Source organism: Mustela nigripes, chromosome 4, assembly GCF_022355385.1.
Source record: "Mustela nigripes isolate SB6536 chromosome 4, MUSNIG.SB6536, whole genome shotgun sequence".
NCBI lineage: Eukaryota > Metazoa > Chordata > Mammalia > Carnivora > Mustelidae > Mustela > Mustela nigripes.
This window is the reverse complement of record NC_081560.1, coordinates 14,691,201-14,706,339: the sequence shown is the minus strand read 5'-3', so window position 1 is coordinate 14,706,339 and position 15,139 is coordinate 14,691,201. Positions and strand designations below refer to the sequence as shown.

General features: G+C 40.5%; 1 protein-coding gene across 1 annotated transcript in view; it reads right to left on the bottom strand.

The window, feature by feature from the left end:
• KIAA1549 (KIAA1549 ortholog) overlaps window positions 1-15,139 on the bottom strand; it is a 135,451-nt gene that overhangs the window by 18,089 nt on the left and 102,223 nt on the right. Inside the window, exons 17-18 of the mRNA XM_059397493.1 lie at window positions 7,475-7,521; window positions 1,067-1,224 (exon numbers count right to left, since the gene is read on the bottom strand). Coding sequence (XP_059253476.1) covers window positions 1,067-1,224; window positions 7,475-7,521 — 205 coding nt within the window. The remainder of the gene's footprint in view (window positions 1-1,066; window positions 1,225-7,474; window positions 7,522-15,139) is intronic.

Here is a 15,139-nt window from a genome sequence, read left to right as displayed (position 1 = left end):
TGAAGAAATGAAAATAAAATAAAAAGGAAAACAATAGGGGCACGTGGGTGGCTCAGTGAAGCCTCTGCCTTCTCTCAGGTCATGATCCCAGGGTCCTGGGATCGAGCCCCACATTGGGCTCTCTGCTCAGCAGGGAGCCTGCTTCCTCCTCTCTCTCTCTGCCTGCCTCTCTGCCTACTTGTGATCTCTGTCAAATAAATAAATAAAATCTTTAAAAAAAAAAGGAAAACAATAGAGAGACTTTGAGCCCTTGGAATAAACATAGATAGGTAACATGAAATTTGAGGATTTTTCAGAGTATGCTGAGCTGTATTTTAAAAAAAAGAAGAAAGGGCTTAGAATCTTAGAAACTCCACAGATGCTTTGGGAACCATGAACAGCCATTCATAGTATCAACAGTTCTTAAGATGGGGTTCCACGACACGAAATAGCTATTTCAATTAATTAATTAATTAATTAGATTTAATTAACAATTATATAATAATTAATGGTGATTAATTAAATTTAATTAATTGATAATTAATTACAAAGCAATTTTTAATTCTCAGGTAAACTGCTGGGGCAGACCAGCCCAGTGCCATGTAGGAACCTCAGCTCGGCCCTGCTGGGCCCCGCCTGTCAGCTATGAGCAGCAACCCTCATCACGAGGAACAAATGAAACAAAATCTCCCTCAGGTCACTGGCCAGCAACGTCCAGAGCTGCTTATCACAGCAGCTTCTTTAAAAGAAACACTGTTTTAACGCCATACCAAGAGCCCAGCCAGAGATCTTTCAGTGTACCGTGAGAATGTAGGAATGTCTTCCCTGGAAGAGTTGTGCCGTGAATTCCAGGTAAAGGGACAGCTTCTGAGACACAGACCCAGGAACAACCCAGAGGGCGTCAGTCCCAGGATCTCTCAGCCGCCCTCTCCTCCCACCCCCCTGCCTACACCTCCACCAGGATCCAGGGGAAGGCGGCTCAGACCTGTGGAGGAGGTCACCGAACACGGGGACACTGAAACACCGGGAAGTCTGACATGGCCTCTGCCAGACTGTGGCCGAATGCAAGCTAAACAGCCCCATGTACCTGTAGTGCCCCCGACGGGCCGTGGCCGGGCCACCGATGGCACATCCTCCGAGTAGATCCCTCGGGCGGCAAACGGGGCTTCTGCCGACGTCTGTGGCTGCTGGGGCTCCGGCGGCACGAGCTCCGAAGACTGCAGCAAACCGGGCCCAAAACCTGGTCTGAAGGCAAAGCAAGCCCAGGCATCAGGACCACACATCACCCCGGCTCTACAGAAAAGGAAGACCTCTCTGCCTAGCAGTGTTATTATCTGTCTCCTTGCCTGGAACACAAGCTCCTTAAGGGCAGAGGCGTTTTCTGTTTGCTCAAGGACATATCTCCAGCGCTAAGAATAGTGCCTGGGATATAGCTGAAGCTGGAGACATCTCTGCCAGATGACTGAGGAAGAAAGGCCTTAGCTCACAGACCCCATGAACGTGCAGGCGAAGTTCCAGGGCCGGAGCCTCTCCAGCATGGGACTGAGTGGTGGTTCCCAACCCAGCTGCACAGTAGTATCTTTTACAAAACCCCAATGTCCACGCTGCACCCTAGTCCAATGAAAACAGAATCTCTAAAGGTAGGACCCAGAGTTCCACTGATGGTCCTGATACTAAAGGCTGAAGACCAGTGCTTCAGGTGGGGGTTCTCCTACTTTTTGGTCTCAGGACACCTTTATACTCATAAATTACTGAGGACTCTTGAGAATGTCTGTTTATGTGGAATATATCTACAGATATTTTTTGCATTTGGAATTAAAATGAAAATGTTTTTAAATACCTATGCCTAAAATTAATTTAAAAATCACAATATTAAGCATCTCACCCGTTAGTATTTTCTCACGAAATCAATTATATTTTCTAGCCCCTCACTCCCCAAACAGTAGTGAGAAGAATCTTTTTTTTCAAATCTCCTTAATAGAAAACATCTGGGTTTTCATATACTTTGTATTCAATCAGTTGTTGTCAGTTAGAAATCCCACTGATTTATTTTGCACTTTGAACAGACCCATGCATGATTTTATGACATAAGTCATTTGGAAAATATGGGTTTGTTGAGTTTTGCAGACTTCCTAGATATTGATACATTTCATTTGGTAGTATTTTAAAAAATTAATTCATTAATATCACCACTGAGCTCAGCAAAACAGTCTTTTAAGCACTAGGAAGTTGTCAAGTGCCCAGTGGCAGACAAAAATCAAATTTTCGCTTGAAAGCTCAATTTTATAATTCACAACAAATCCTTTCAGTTATTTTTCTTGAAGTGACAGGCTCACTTCCTTCATTCTCAAGACAGTGTCTGCCAAGCAGGGCAAGTCTGAATAACGATGTCTGCCAAATGACAACGCAAACGGAAAACCAAGCAGCAGTACAGATCAGTTCTCGACATAAACACCTGAACAGGTGCTTATCCTTCAAAATTCCATATTGCACAAAGCGCTTTATATGTATTTCCTCTTTTGCCCTCTTTTGTGATTAAAGACTCAAGGGTTTACTTTTAATAAAATTAATAATTTGTACTACTTCATCAAGGACACGCTAACGTAACTAACAAACTGGCATTTTTAAAAGTCGGACTGCATGGTGGTAAGGAATATGAGGACATTCCGGCCATTTGGTGCCTCTCTGCCTTGACTTGGGTTAAGGCTCCAGCAGTTTCATCCACCACTGCTTCTGCCCCTCAGTATAGGAATCAACACAATTTAAACAAACAAACAAACAAATAAATAAAAGGTCAAATAATTCTTTAATATTATTACGAAACACAATTTTGACTTCATAGACCCCACCCACCCAAAGGGTGTTGAGGACCCTCTAGGGGTCTGAGAATTCCACCTTGAGAACCATTCTTCTAATGAAACTCGAGAATAAAAAAATATGATAGTCTAATTACAGCTCTTTGCAAATGACAGTCAACCAGTAATTAACGGATCAAACTAGTCTGACGAGAACACAGACTGGTTTGCCCCAACTCTATAGTCTTATTTCTGGAGTACCTCCTGTCAACTGAAGCCCGAGCTATTTATATTGCTATCTGTAGATCACTGCTACTGTTTTAGGTTGACCTCAGAGAGAGATGCCTGACATTTCTGACCTTACGGATCTGAGAGCGTTAACATGAAGGCATGCTTCTCCTTCCGCATCTGTATCCTGCAGTTCACCTCATCGAATCATAATCTCTTGACCATCTACCCAAGAACTAGCTCTTGCCCTTTAGTGATTTCTACTTTGCCCAGTTATCCACCTCCTGGCTACATGTACATCCTTTTATCCTAAATTGTGTGTACACAGTTTAGTTGGATCCCAATCCCCCAGAATCCTTTAACTTGAGTAACCATAAAATTGGCCATCCAAACCAGAATGCCTTTGAGAGTCCAAGTGATTAATAATTTACACTAAAAAACAGGTGTATACTGAACTGGGCAAACCAGATCAGATCACCCCCCATCATTAACTTCTGCCCCAGATCACCTAATCTTCATGCACTCTCTTTACCTTTGTTGTTTTTGGACCATGAAGCAGTGCCTGCACTGGGGAGGGCTTTGGGGGAGAATAAAACAAGCCCCTCTGAAAATGTGGGCAAAGAAAGAACAGAAAAAAAATGAGGAAGCAGGTAACATTCCTACTTCTGTGTGATATGTGGTCATTGAAAGAATAGTTGAGTATGACTTCTGAGATTAACTGGTTTTCTGCAATTCCTTCTTTGTAATAAATCACTTGTCCACTCCTGTGGGTCTGCCTATGGACTCTATTCTGTTCCTCTGGTCTATTCGTCTAGTTTTACGGTGATAGCACAATGTCTTCATTACCTTATAGTAAGTTACAACCTTTAGAACAGTCCTCACATATTATTCTTTTTCTCAAAGTGTCTTGAGTATTATAGGCCCTTTCCATTTCCACATACATTTAAAAATCAGCTTGTCAGTCTCCACATATTTCTTCAAAGACAACAAACTACGAGGATTTTGGGATCAAAATGAATCTGTGGGGCACCTGGGTGGCTCAGTGCGTTAAGCCTCTGCCTTCAGCTCGGGGCATGATCTCAGGGTCCTGGGATCCAGCCCCACATCAGGATCTCTGCTCACCAGGGAGCCTGCTTCCCTCTCTCTCTCTGCCTGCCTCTCTGCCTACTTGTGATCTGTCTGTCAAATAAATAAATAAAATCTTAAAAAAAAAAAAAAAGAATCTGTATATCACTTATGGGAGACTGATATTTTAAATACAGTGAGTTGCCCAATCCATGAACACTTTCTTTAGAGGGCTTAGCTACCTTTTTTGAGATTAATTCTGAGATATTTTATATTTCTTAATGCTATTTTGGGTAGTATCTTTAAAAGTTTTTATTTTGTCTGTTGCTCATAAACAGAAATAAAACAGATTTTTGTATGCAGATCTTATATCTAGCTATCTTGTAATTTATCTATTTTATTAAATTCTCTTAATTCTAACAATTTATGTGTTGACATTTGAGGATTTTCTTTCTTTTTTTTTTTTTTATTAACAGATAATGTATTATTAGCCTCAGGGGTACAGGTCTGTGAATCGCCAGGTTTACACACTTCACAGAATTCACCATAGCACATACCTTCCCCAATGTCCATAACCCAACCCCCTCTCCCTCCCCACCTCCCTGGGGCAACCCTCAGGTTGTTTTGTGAGATTAAGAGTCTCTTACGGTTTGTCTCCCTCCCCAGTCCCATCTTGTTTCATTTTTTCCTTCTCTACACCCCAGCCCTCCACTTTACCTCTCAACTTGACCTTTGGGGATTTTACTTAAAAAAAAAAAATCATTTAAGAATAATAAGAGTATTATTTCTTTTCCTGAATTCATTAATCTTTTTCTTTCTTTCTTTTTATTTGTTTCTTTATACCATCTAGACCCCCAGGGCAATGTAGACCCCCCATGGCAACAGAGGTAATGGAAGCAGCTATCTTTGTCTTGTATCTCTTCTCAAAAGGAGAACTTTCAACATTTCAATCTTAAGTCATATTTGCTGAGATAACTCTTATCAGATTAGACAAGGCTGCTACTACTCTCTGCTTGCTAAGATTTTCACCACTGAATGGATGATGAATTTTATCAAATGCTCTATTTAGTGAAATGAGATTTCCCTCTTTTTTTCTCCTCAAGGTAGTGAATTAGATTGGCTGATTTTCTGAAATGTTAAATTGCCCTTGCATTGTTGGAATAAATCCAGTTTGGCTGTGATATGATATCCTCTCATATACAATGCTGGATATGTTTGCTAATATTTGGTTTCAAGTTTCTGCATCTATGCTCCTGAATAAAACTCATGAACCTTTAATGTCTTCTTTCTTGCAATTTCCCTCTCCCTGTCCTTGATATCAAGGTTATGCAGTCTTGGGGCACCTGGGTGGCTCAGTTGTTAAGTGTCTGCCTTCGGCTCAGGTCATGATACCAGGATTCGAGGATCAAGTCCCTCATTGGGCTCCCTGCTCAGCAGGGAGCTTGCTTCTCCCTCTGCCTCTGCCTGCTACCTCCCCTACTTGTGCTTTCTCTCGTGCTCTCTCCCTCTCTGTCAAATAAAAAAAAATAAAAGATAAAGGTTATGCAGTCCTTAAGAATGAGGTGGGGAGCATTCTCTGTTCTTATATTCTATAAATAATTCGTAGGACACTGGCATGTTTACTTCCTTTCGTGTTTCTGGTAGAATTCATCATTAAAGCCCAAAGTTTTCTTTGTGGGAAGAATTTTAGGAATGATTTCAATTTCTTTAATAGTTATATGACAATTCAGGCTTTCTTTCTAGAAATTTTCCCATTCATCTTATTTTGAAAAAAAATTTTTTTTCAATTTAATTTATTTCTTGATAAGTTCTAACCCCAGCATGGGCCTCCTACCACAACCCTGAGATCAAGGGTCAGATGCTCACTGACCGAGCCAGCCAGATGCCCCAGAATTTTTCCATTTAAGAATTTTTTTAAGATTTTATTTATTTGAGACAGAGAATGGGAGAGAGAACATGAGACAAAGAGCAAGCACAAGCAGGCGGAAGGGGTAGAGAGAGAAGCAGACTTCCTGCTGAGAAAGGAGCCCAATGCAGAACTAGATCCCAGGACCTGATCATGACCTGAGCTGAAGGTGGATGCTTAACTGACCTACTTTCCATTTTAAATTTAACAAAAGTGAGTTCATAAAATCTTCCTAACATCTGTGAAGTCTTTTTAAAAATCCGTCAAAATCTTTTTTGTTTCTGAAAGATCTGGATTAATATGTCCTTTTTCAGGGCGCCTGGGTGGCTCAGTGGGTTAAGCCTCTGCCTTCAGCTCAAGTCATGATCTCAGGGTCCTGGGATCGAGCCCCGCATTGGGCTCTCTGCTCGGCGGGGAGCCTGCTTCCCTCTCTCTCTCTGCCTGCCTCTCTGCCTACTTGTGATCTCTGTCTGTCAAATAAAAAATAAAAAATCTAAAAAAAAAAAAAATGTCTTTTTTCATTCCCGTCAGTGATAATGATATGCAACTTACTTGATCAAGCTCTCCAGGGATTTACCAATTTTATTAGCTTCTCTCAAAGAACCAACTTCTAGTTTTGTCAATCTCCTCTATTATGGTACTTGTTTTTCTATTTCATTAATTTCTTTTTATTTATTCTTTTTTTCGATTTTATTTATTTATTTGAGAGAAAGTGAGCAAGAGAGAGAGAGAGAGCGCGCACAAGCAGAGGGAGAGGGAAAAGCAGACTCCCCTGCTGAGCAGGAAGCCCAACATGAGGCTGGATCCCAGGACCCTGGGATCATGACCTGAGCTGGAGGAAGATGCTCAACCAACTGAGCTACCCAGTGCCCCTTTCTTTAATTTCTATTCTTATTTTTATTATTTCCTTCCCTCTACTTACTTTAGGTTTAATTAAATTTTTTTTTTAAACATTGAGATAGATGCTTAGATCACTGGTTTCCAGCCATTTTTCTTTTCAAATATATTTTGATTCACTTAAGGCATCAAACTCCCCCCCGAGCATGCCTTGAGATGTATCCCACAACTTTCATGTCGAATTTTCAAGACTCCAAGCTGCATGAGTCTGTCCAAAGTCCTGCTCACTTTCTCAGTCACATCCTTTGGAATCAGCAGGGGCCCCTGGGAGAATTTTCGCCCAAAAGGCAGGGCTCATCTCTCTGGATTTCCTGGACCTTGGCCCCATGCCACTTCACTGTCCTGTTAGCTATCTGGGTTTGGGTTTGTTTTATTTTAACATCTTGTCTAGCTTTTCTAGTTGCCCTCAGCAAATTATCTAGTCTGTCATTATTGGAAGCAGACCGTAAATTCCACCTTTTTTCTCCTCTTCAGATTAGTCCAAGAGAACACACAACTCTGAAGTTTTTATCTGCTCTAAATATTAGCTCAAAAAAGTGAGTTTACAAAATTTTTAAAAGTTTATGTGAGGGAGTCCTAATGCATTTTCTCCTAAAAACTTTACCTCGGCAATGGGCCTGATGGGGGAGTCATTCCATAGTCTTCATATCTCTGGAAGAAAACCACAAGAAGATGAAGATTAACATTCCACATTTATTAGAAAGTGACAATAGCAAACACACAAATTTGGGTTTGCAGGATTGACTCTCAAGAGAATTATTTTCTCATAAGATAGCTGGCATGTCATTTAAGCATTCTGCCATCAATAATGCCAGACGTTTCAGCCTGGGGAACTGAAACTATCATGCTTTTAAAAAACCCACACAACTCATTTCTAGACCTTTCTTTCTTTTTTGAAAATATGAGTAACAGCCTTCTGGCCTCTGTTTTTCCCTACAGGCGTATTCTCTACAAATCTGTACCTTCTGCTAAAAAGATAGGCCTTTGTGGTCACACTGAGTACAAATGACTCTACCCACATGGGCCATGATGGTCACCACAGCCAGCGGGTTTCCAGCAGCAATCCAAACACACCCACAAAACTAAAGTACGTGAGTGTTGTACTGTGCTGTAGAACATTGTGAAAAGGAAAAGAATAAAACAAGAACCAGAAATTAGACATATGCTTAAAGATGAGGTTAACACCTTCAGTTTCTTAAAGTTTTCTGGCTCCAAGGAGTCCCAGCCGTACTCCTGCCCATATGTTTTGCCCCAATGCCTATATCCTTCAATCAGCTCTTTTTACTTGAGTTAATCTCAGCTAACCATGTGTTCTTTGGCGAAAACAATACTAATATGGCATCCAGTTTAAAGAAACATGTATCTATGTTGTGTTCCTCATGATATCAACACATCCTGACTCTACATTCATGGGACTCCTACTTCAACACTCCTTTCAACAGCTGTGAGTCGATATTTGGGTATCAGATTTAACAAGCAGAGACTGGACTCTGGCCAGAGTCCATCCAACTGCAGTCAGCTTGAACCAACTGGTTGTCCAGGATCCATAGCTTCAAGTGAAGTTACTAAGTCAGACTTGCTTCTGGACCTGCTCTCATATTAGATATATTTTAAGTTGCCATTTAATGAATTAGTATTTTGGGGTAAGCACGATGAGTGCTGACTCCAGCCCCAGTAACAGAAACAAAGGGCTCACTAGCTTCGTTTTATAGAAGAAATCAACTCACAAGGAAGTTAAGTAATTTCCTCCTAGTAAGTCTTTCTGACTCAAGAGACCAGGTTTTAACCACTGCATGCAAGGCCCATGGTTTCCAAACCAGATATACGCCCCTTGAATAAATCTCTTCTTTGGGAAGAAAAGTAGAGGATTTGGAGTTAAACAGACTAGCCAAGCTACTCAACTTCCCCGGGCCTATTTCGTGATGCCAAGGAGGATAGAATGAACCCTATACCTCATACAGTTTGAAAGGATTATTATGTATGAAACTGTGCTTAAATTACTTCATCTTCTGACCCTCCCTGCTTCCATCTCCTTGGCGGAGGGAGGGAGAAGAGAACCTTGTACATTTCCCCATTTGAGGTCAAACAGGCAAAGGGGATTATGGAAGAAGGGAAGAATAGAAGGAAGAGGAGTTTCTATTCCTTCTCAAATAATTAAAGGGAAATCTGAGACCAGATAAAGATTATTCACAGTGGTCCCTGTGTTTTTCAGCAGTCTTGATTTTTTAAACATACTCATGTGCAAAATAAAACAAAACAAAAAAGATCAATATTACATATCAGGATTTCAGGAGGTCCAGTAAGTGATAAACTAACAGAAGAGTGAAAACGAGCTGTCTACCCCACCTGTTTTGTTATTCTGGTACGAGGGATTTCAACTCTATTGTAATCAGAAAAAGGAAGTGATTTTTTCAGTAGTGCAGGCCCCAGTGAAAAGGATTAAAAAAAATCAGAGACATAATGACAGGTGTTTAAGTGGGTCACAGCTATATAAAACTTTGGGCAACATAATAGAATTTTAAGGTTTCAACCAGCGATGTCAAATAAAAATCCCATTTTAATGAATCCCTTCTTTCTATTCAGTATAAAACAGGCCAATAGAGCAAGAAAGACATGTTAAATCGTCGGTGGAGACTGGGATGGGTCTACTTATAAAATGTCCTGCTTCAGACATCCATACTTGGTACTCAGAAGACAGCTCCAGGGAGGTTAACGTTACTCAGGAAAGCAGAAACACCACCCATCACCTATTAAGTAGCCTTCTCACCAATGCAAAACTAACACCCTTACACTGGCAAAAAAAAAAAAAGATTAAAAAAATGTCATTAGATGGTAAATAAGGTTCACGTGGTAACTGAGGACATCCTGAGATCTACATTATTATGTTTTTACTGTAGTCAAAGGAGGGAATAAAGGGTGATAAGGTTCCTCCTGGCAACAAACAGCAATTTATGACCAATTTATAAACATCATCAAATTATATTAGATATGCATATATATAGCCAATGATTTTGCTTTTCACTAGATTAAACAGCTATCATTATCAAAACAAATAAGGGTAATATCCAAGGTCCATGACAAGAAAACCACTCTCTTAAGAGTGTTTATAAAAATCTTGCTATGGATTTGAGTTCTTGGTTAAGATGGTAGATTAAGGGGGCGCCTGGGTGGCTCAGTGGGTTAAGCCTCTGTCTTCGGCTTGGGTCATGGTCTCGGGGTCCTGGGATCAAGTCCCGCGTTGGGCTCTCTGCTTGGCGGGGAGCCTGCTTCCCCCCTCTCTCTGCCTGCCTCTCTGCCTGCTTGTGATCTCCCTTTCTCTCTGTCAAATAAATAAAAAAATAAAATCTTTAAAAAAAAAAAAGATGGTAGATTAAGGTATCATTGTGGAATTGTTCATCTCCAAAACCTAAGAACAATGAAAAAATAATAAAAATAGTAACACAAATCAATCAAAAATTATTGCTAAAATTCACCAGCAGAAACCAAACAAGCAAAGAAAGAAACAGATTCATGCCATAAACTGAGAGAACTAGCAGCCAAGGAATAAAAAAGGACTGTGGCTGCATAATGGTAAATAGTAAGAATAGCAAATACTTTTTTTAAGTTCAAAGATGAGATGATAAACGAATAGAATAAATGGAAATGGGAGACCAGAAAACTGAAATAATTTGGGACCTAATTATTGATGGAAATTTGAGGACCGAAACAATGCCTTTATGACTTTAAGAAATCAACTAGTGGGGAAAAGAATAATATGGCTCCAAATCAAATCAATGCCACAGACAAAAGGTCCATGATAATCATAAAGAAGGCAGAGAAACCAGGACAAAGTAGCTAAAGCCATTAGAGAATGAAAGGATAGGTACAGAAAACAAAGATGAGCCAACACGAAGATAATTGGTATCTTCGACTCCAATAAATAGAAGAGAGTAAGAAAATTGATTTAGATATTAAAGAAAGCTTCCCTAAAGTGAATGAAAAAGCTGAATCTGAAGATCAAATGGACACTGCCTACTCATGGAGGAAAATGATTCAGAAAAACTAGCTGAGTGCCCCAAATTATTCAGGGTTCCTAGCAGGTAGGGTACGTATAAGCCCTTACCAAGAAAAGGGAAATTAAGATGGTCACAGATGTGTCAGCCTCTCCACTCCCCAGCCTGCTCAAGAGCAATAAATGGCATTTTACAGGTCAGCCACCACCCTCATATCCTACATCCAAGACTGGAGCCAGAAAACAATCAGGAAGTCCCGCAGGGGTGGTGAGAGATGAAGGTGGATCCAACCTACATGATGCCGAGGACGCTAGAGGGAGAACCTACAAAGCTGCAGCATGTTGAATGGACCCCAACTCCCTGTCTTTGCCCTACAGTGTATGATCTACTGCTACTTCAATGGCAGCCTCTCAACTTTTTTTTTTTTTTTTTTTTTTTTTTTTTTTAAGATCTTACTTATCTGAGAAAGACACAGCAAGAGAGGGAACACAAGTAAGGGGAGTGGGAGAGGGAGAAGCAGGCTTCCCTCTGAGCAGGGAGCCTAATGTGGGGCTCGATCCCGGGACCATGACCTGAGCCAAAGGCAGGCACTTAACAACTGTGCCACCCAGGTGCTCTGCACCCTCTAGTCTGCGCATCTCTTGCCCCTTGTCCTTTCATCACGTTTGCCTGAGAAACCTCTACTCTCGGATCAATCCAACTGCCCATCTTCTCCTTGTCTCCACCTGCGTATCCAAATGCTGATCAACAAAAATCCAGAACTTTAATTCGTGCCACTATAATTTCGTGACAGCCAGTCTCAACAGGAGCTTCAATGCCACTAAGTAATTACTCTTATGTCCCTAAATGGTCTTCTTCCATTCTCTACAAAAGGTATGCATAATCTCTGCTCTCCCTTGAATCTCTGAATCTCTTGAATCTCCCTTGAATCTCTTGCCCTGCCACACTTGAATCATTCTCACTAAGTGGCTCTGCTTTCTCCACTGTGAAAAACAGAAGCCACAATGAGATGGGAGGTCCCTCAACTTCTCGTCGCCCACTACAAACATGATTATATCTGCACCCAACTCCTCCCCACACCCGCTATTAAAATGCAAGAAATATACCCCTTCATTTCTAAAGACAATTCCTCCTTCAGTACTCTGGATTCCCCTTCCTATAGGCTGGCTCAGGGCCATTAGCAATTAAACACACTAAGGACATGAAGATTCTTCCTCTGGAATCCATTCACTGCATCATGCTAGTTGGGGCCACCAACATCACTCACCAAGATTACTATGAAAACTTTCTAAATGTCTCCCTGCTTCTGGTCTTGCATTCTGACAAACCATTCTCCAATTTAAAATGAGAGCAATTTGTCAAAAAGGCACACTGAATTATGTCTTTAGAGTGCTCAAAACTCCTCAGTGTCTGACCATTACCCTCAGGATGAGGTCTAGGCTCTGTCCCAAGAGCTTCCTGCTTTTTCTCTCCTGCCTCATGTCTCACCACTCCTACTTCTCACCCTGTATTAGTCCCTCAGAACCAATTTCATTGTTAAAAACATTTTGGAGCAAAAATTTTCACAGCCTTCATTTCATTATAATTGACACTCAATGAACTGTACATGTTCAAGTATACAAATTTTTAAATTTTGGCAAATGTTGGTACCCACAAACAATGTTCATAAACCAAATAATGAACATATCCATCACCACCCAAGCTTCCTGGTGCTCCTCTGTAATCCCTCTGTCCCATAACCTTTCCCAAATTCACTCCATCCCTAGGCAACCACTGATCTGCTTTCTGTCACTATAAAGTAGTTTGCATTTTCTAGAATTACATATAAATGGAATCATACAATATGCACTTTTTGGGGGTGGGGGGGCTCCTTTCCCTCAGCATAACTATTCTGAGACCCAACCATGTTGTCATATGTATAAATAATTGTTTTATGTATAAATAATTCATTCCTCTTTATCAATGAGTAGTAGCCCACCGTATAAATACAGTGTACTCTTTCTGCTCTTCTTGGGTAAAGCCCTTTATAAATGTCAATTAGTTCAAGCTCATAATCAGTATGAATGCAAGACTTGTTCAATTTTTCTCTACCTTAATGATTTTCCATATACTCATTCTATCAATTATTGAAAGAGAAGTGTTGGAGTCTCTGCCTATAACAATGGCTTTATTTCTGTGTAAAGTTCTATTAGTTTTTACTTACCATATTTTGATTCTCTGTCATAGGCACAGAAACATTTAGGATTTTATGTCTTCCTGATGAACTGACTAATATATTACTATAAAATGATCCCTGTGTAATATTCTTTACTATGAAATCATTTTGGCTAACATTAATAGAGCCACTCCAGTTTCTTGTGATTAGTGTTAACAGAGTTCATCTATCTCCAGGCTTTTTTTTTTCTTTCTCCATACTTTTAACCTATTTGTGGCTTTATATTTGTGTCTTGTGGGCAACAGATAATTAGATTGTGAGTTTTATTCCACTGATAGTTGCCCTGTAATAGGAATATTTAGACCATTCATATGGATTATTGATAGGGCTGAATTTAAGTCTAACATCTTGGTGTGTGTTTTCCATTTGTCTATTCTTTTAAAATCCTTGTCTACTACTTCTGTGTCATTTTCCTGCCTCTTTGCTTATCTGGCTAGTTTTGATTAGATTTCAGACCTTATTAATTTTAACTTGTTGAGTGCTATGTATTTTTTGATTTTTATACATATTTTTGAGGTTTGTTTGGGTTCACGTATTGTTTTTTGCTTTGTGAGGCAGAACTAGGGAAGCTTTAATCTGGGGCTCATTTTGTCCCACTACTGAAGCAAAGTAATGTCCCTTCTGAGTAACCTAACTGGTGCTCCATGAATTATGCAGCTTTCTGCTCTGGAAGGAAAGGAACTGTAATCATCAGCTTGGGCTGTCCTAACAAAATACCACAGAATGGGTGGCTTCAGTAACAGGAATGTATTTTCTTGCAGTAGTTGGTCTGAAAGTCCAAGATCAAATCTCCCGCAGGGTTTGGTTTATGGTGAAAGCTCTCTTTCTGCCTTATAGACAGCCACCTTCTTGCTATATCTTCAGATAGCAGAGAGAGCAGGCTCTGGTGTCTCTTCTTCTTATAAGGGTGCCAGTTCTATCAGATCAGGGCTCCAACCTTATGACCTCATTTAACCTTAGTCACCTTCTGAAAGATCCCAGCTCCAATATAGCCACAGGGGGTTTATACTTCAACATTTAGATTTGGGGATACACAATTCATTCCACAGTAGGGACTTATCTCCACACCTGTGTGAGCTCTGAGGACTGTTCGCTTTAATCTTTTTAGGTGGTTCTTTCCCCAGGCTTGGGTAATTTCCTCATACCCTTAAACTGGTCAGTATTCAGATGAAGGTTCCCTGCAGATCTCTAAAATTCTCAGCTTTCTTGTACTCCCTGTTGTGAAATCTAGCTATCTTTTCCTCCCTAGTCTCCAACTCTATCTTTCTCAACTCAGAGAGAATACAGCGCTCTGCCAGAGGGTCTCCCTCCCTACACCGCAGCTAGAAACTCTCTCAAGATAATGAACTGGAATAAGTGTAGAGCTCAACCCATTTCTTAGCAAGCCCTCTCCTTTGCTGCCTAATGCCCAGGGCTATGAAAACCCACAGATATGTATGTGTGTATGTATATTTATATATATTTTCCCTCCTTGTTATCTTAGTTGTTTCTGGAAGGCAGGTAATCCCACATTGTTCTTCCATCTTGTTCAGAAGAAGCTTGTACTGGATACTTTTAATTCTGTCTCTGCCATGTGTCTCTACATTAACTAACCTTAGACTTCGCTTTGATGCCGTTTTAGCCACAGAATCCTTCTAAACACCTGACAGCTCAGGCAGGTGCTCCCTGACTGTACTCTACCCCTGCCAAGGCAGCCACCATGCAGTTTTAAAATTACTGCTTCAATTTTTCCACATATCCCCCTGCTGTAATACAGAAGTTGGAGTTGTGCCTTGTGCACTGCTGTACCCCCAACACCCAGCAGAATACCCAAACACAGCAGTTGCTCCATAAAGCTCCCTGGATGTATAAACAAGTGAAAGAAGCTTAAAGTGAAGGGACAGCAGCTGAAGCCACATTCGCTTTACCAAAGAGTTCGTTCTGTATCACTCATTTCCTTAAAGGTTATAAACTACCAGTTATAAATATGAAGTAGTTAATATTTATAGTTGTAACATTAAAAACAATGAAATGGAATATTTTTCACCACATGGTAGCAGTTATGGAAGGGAAGAATCTATCA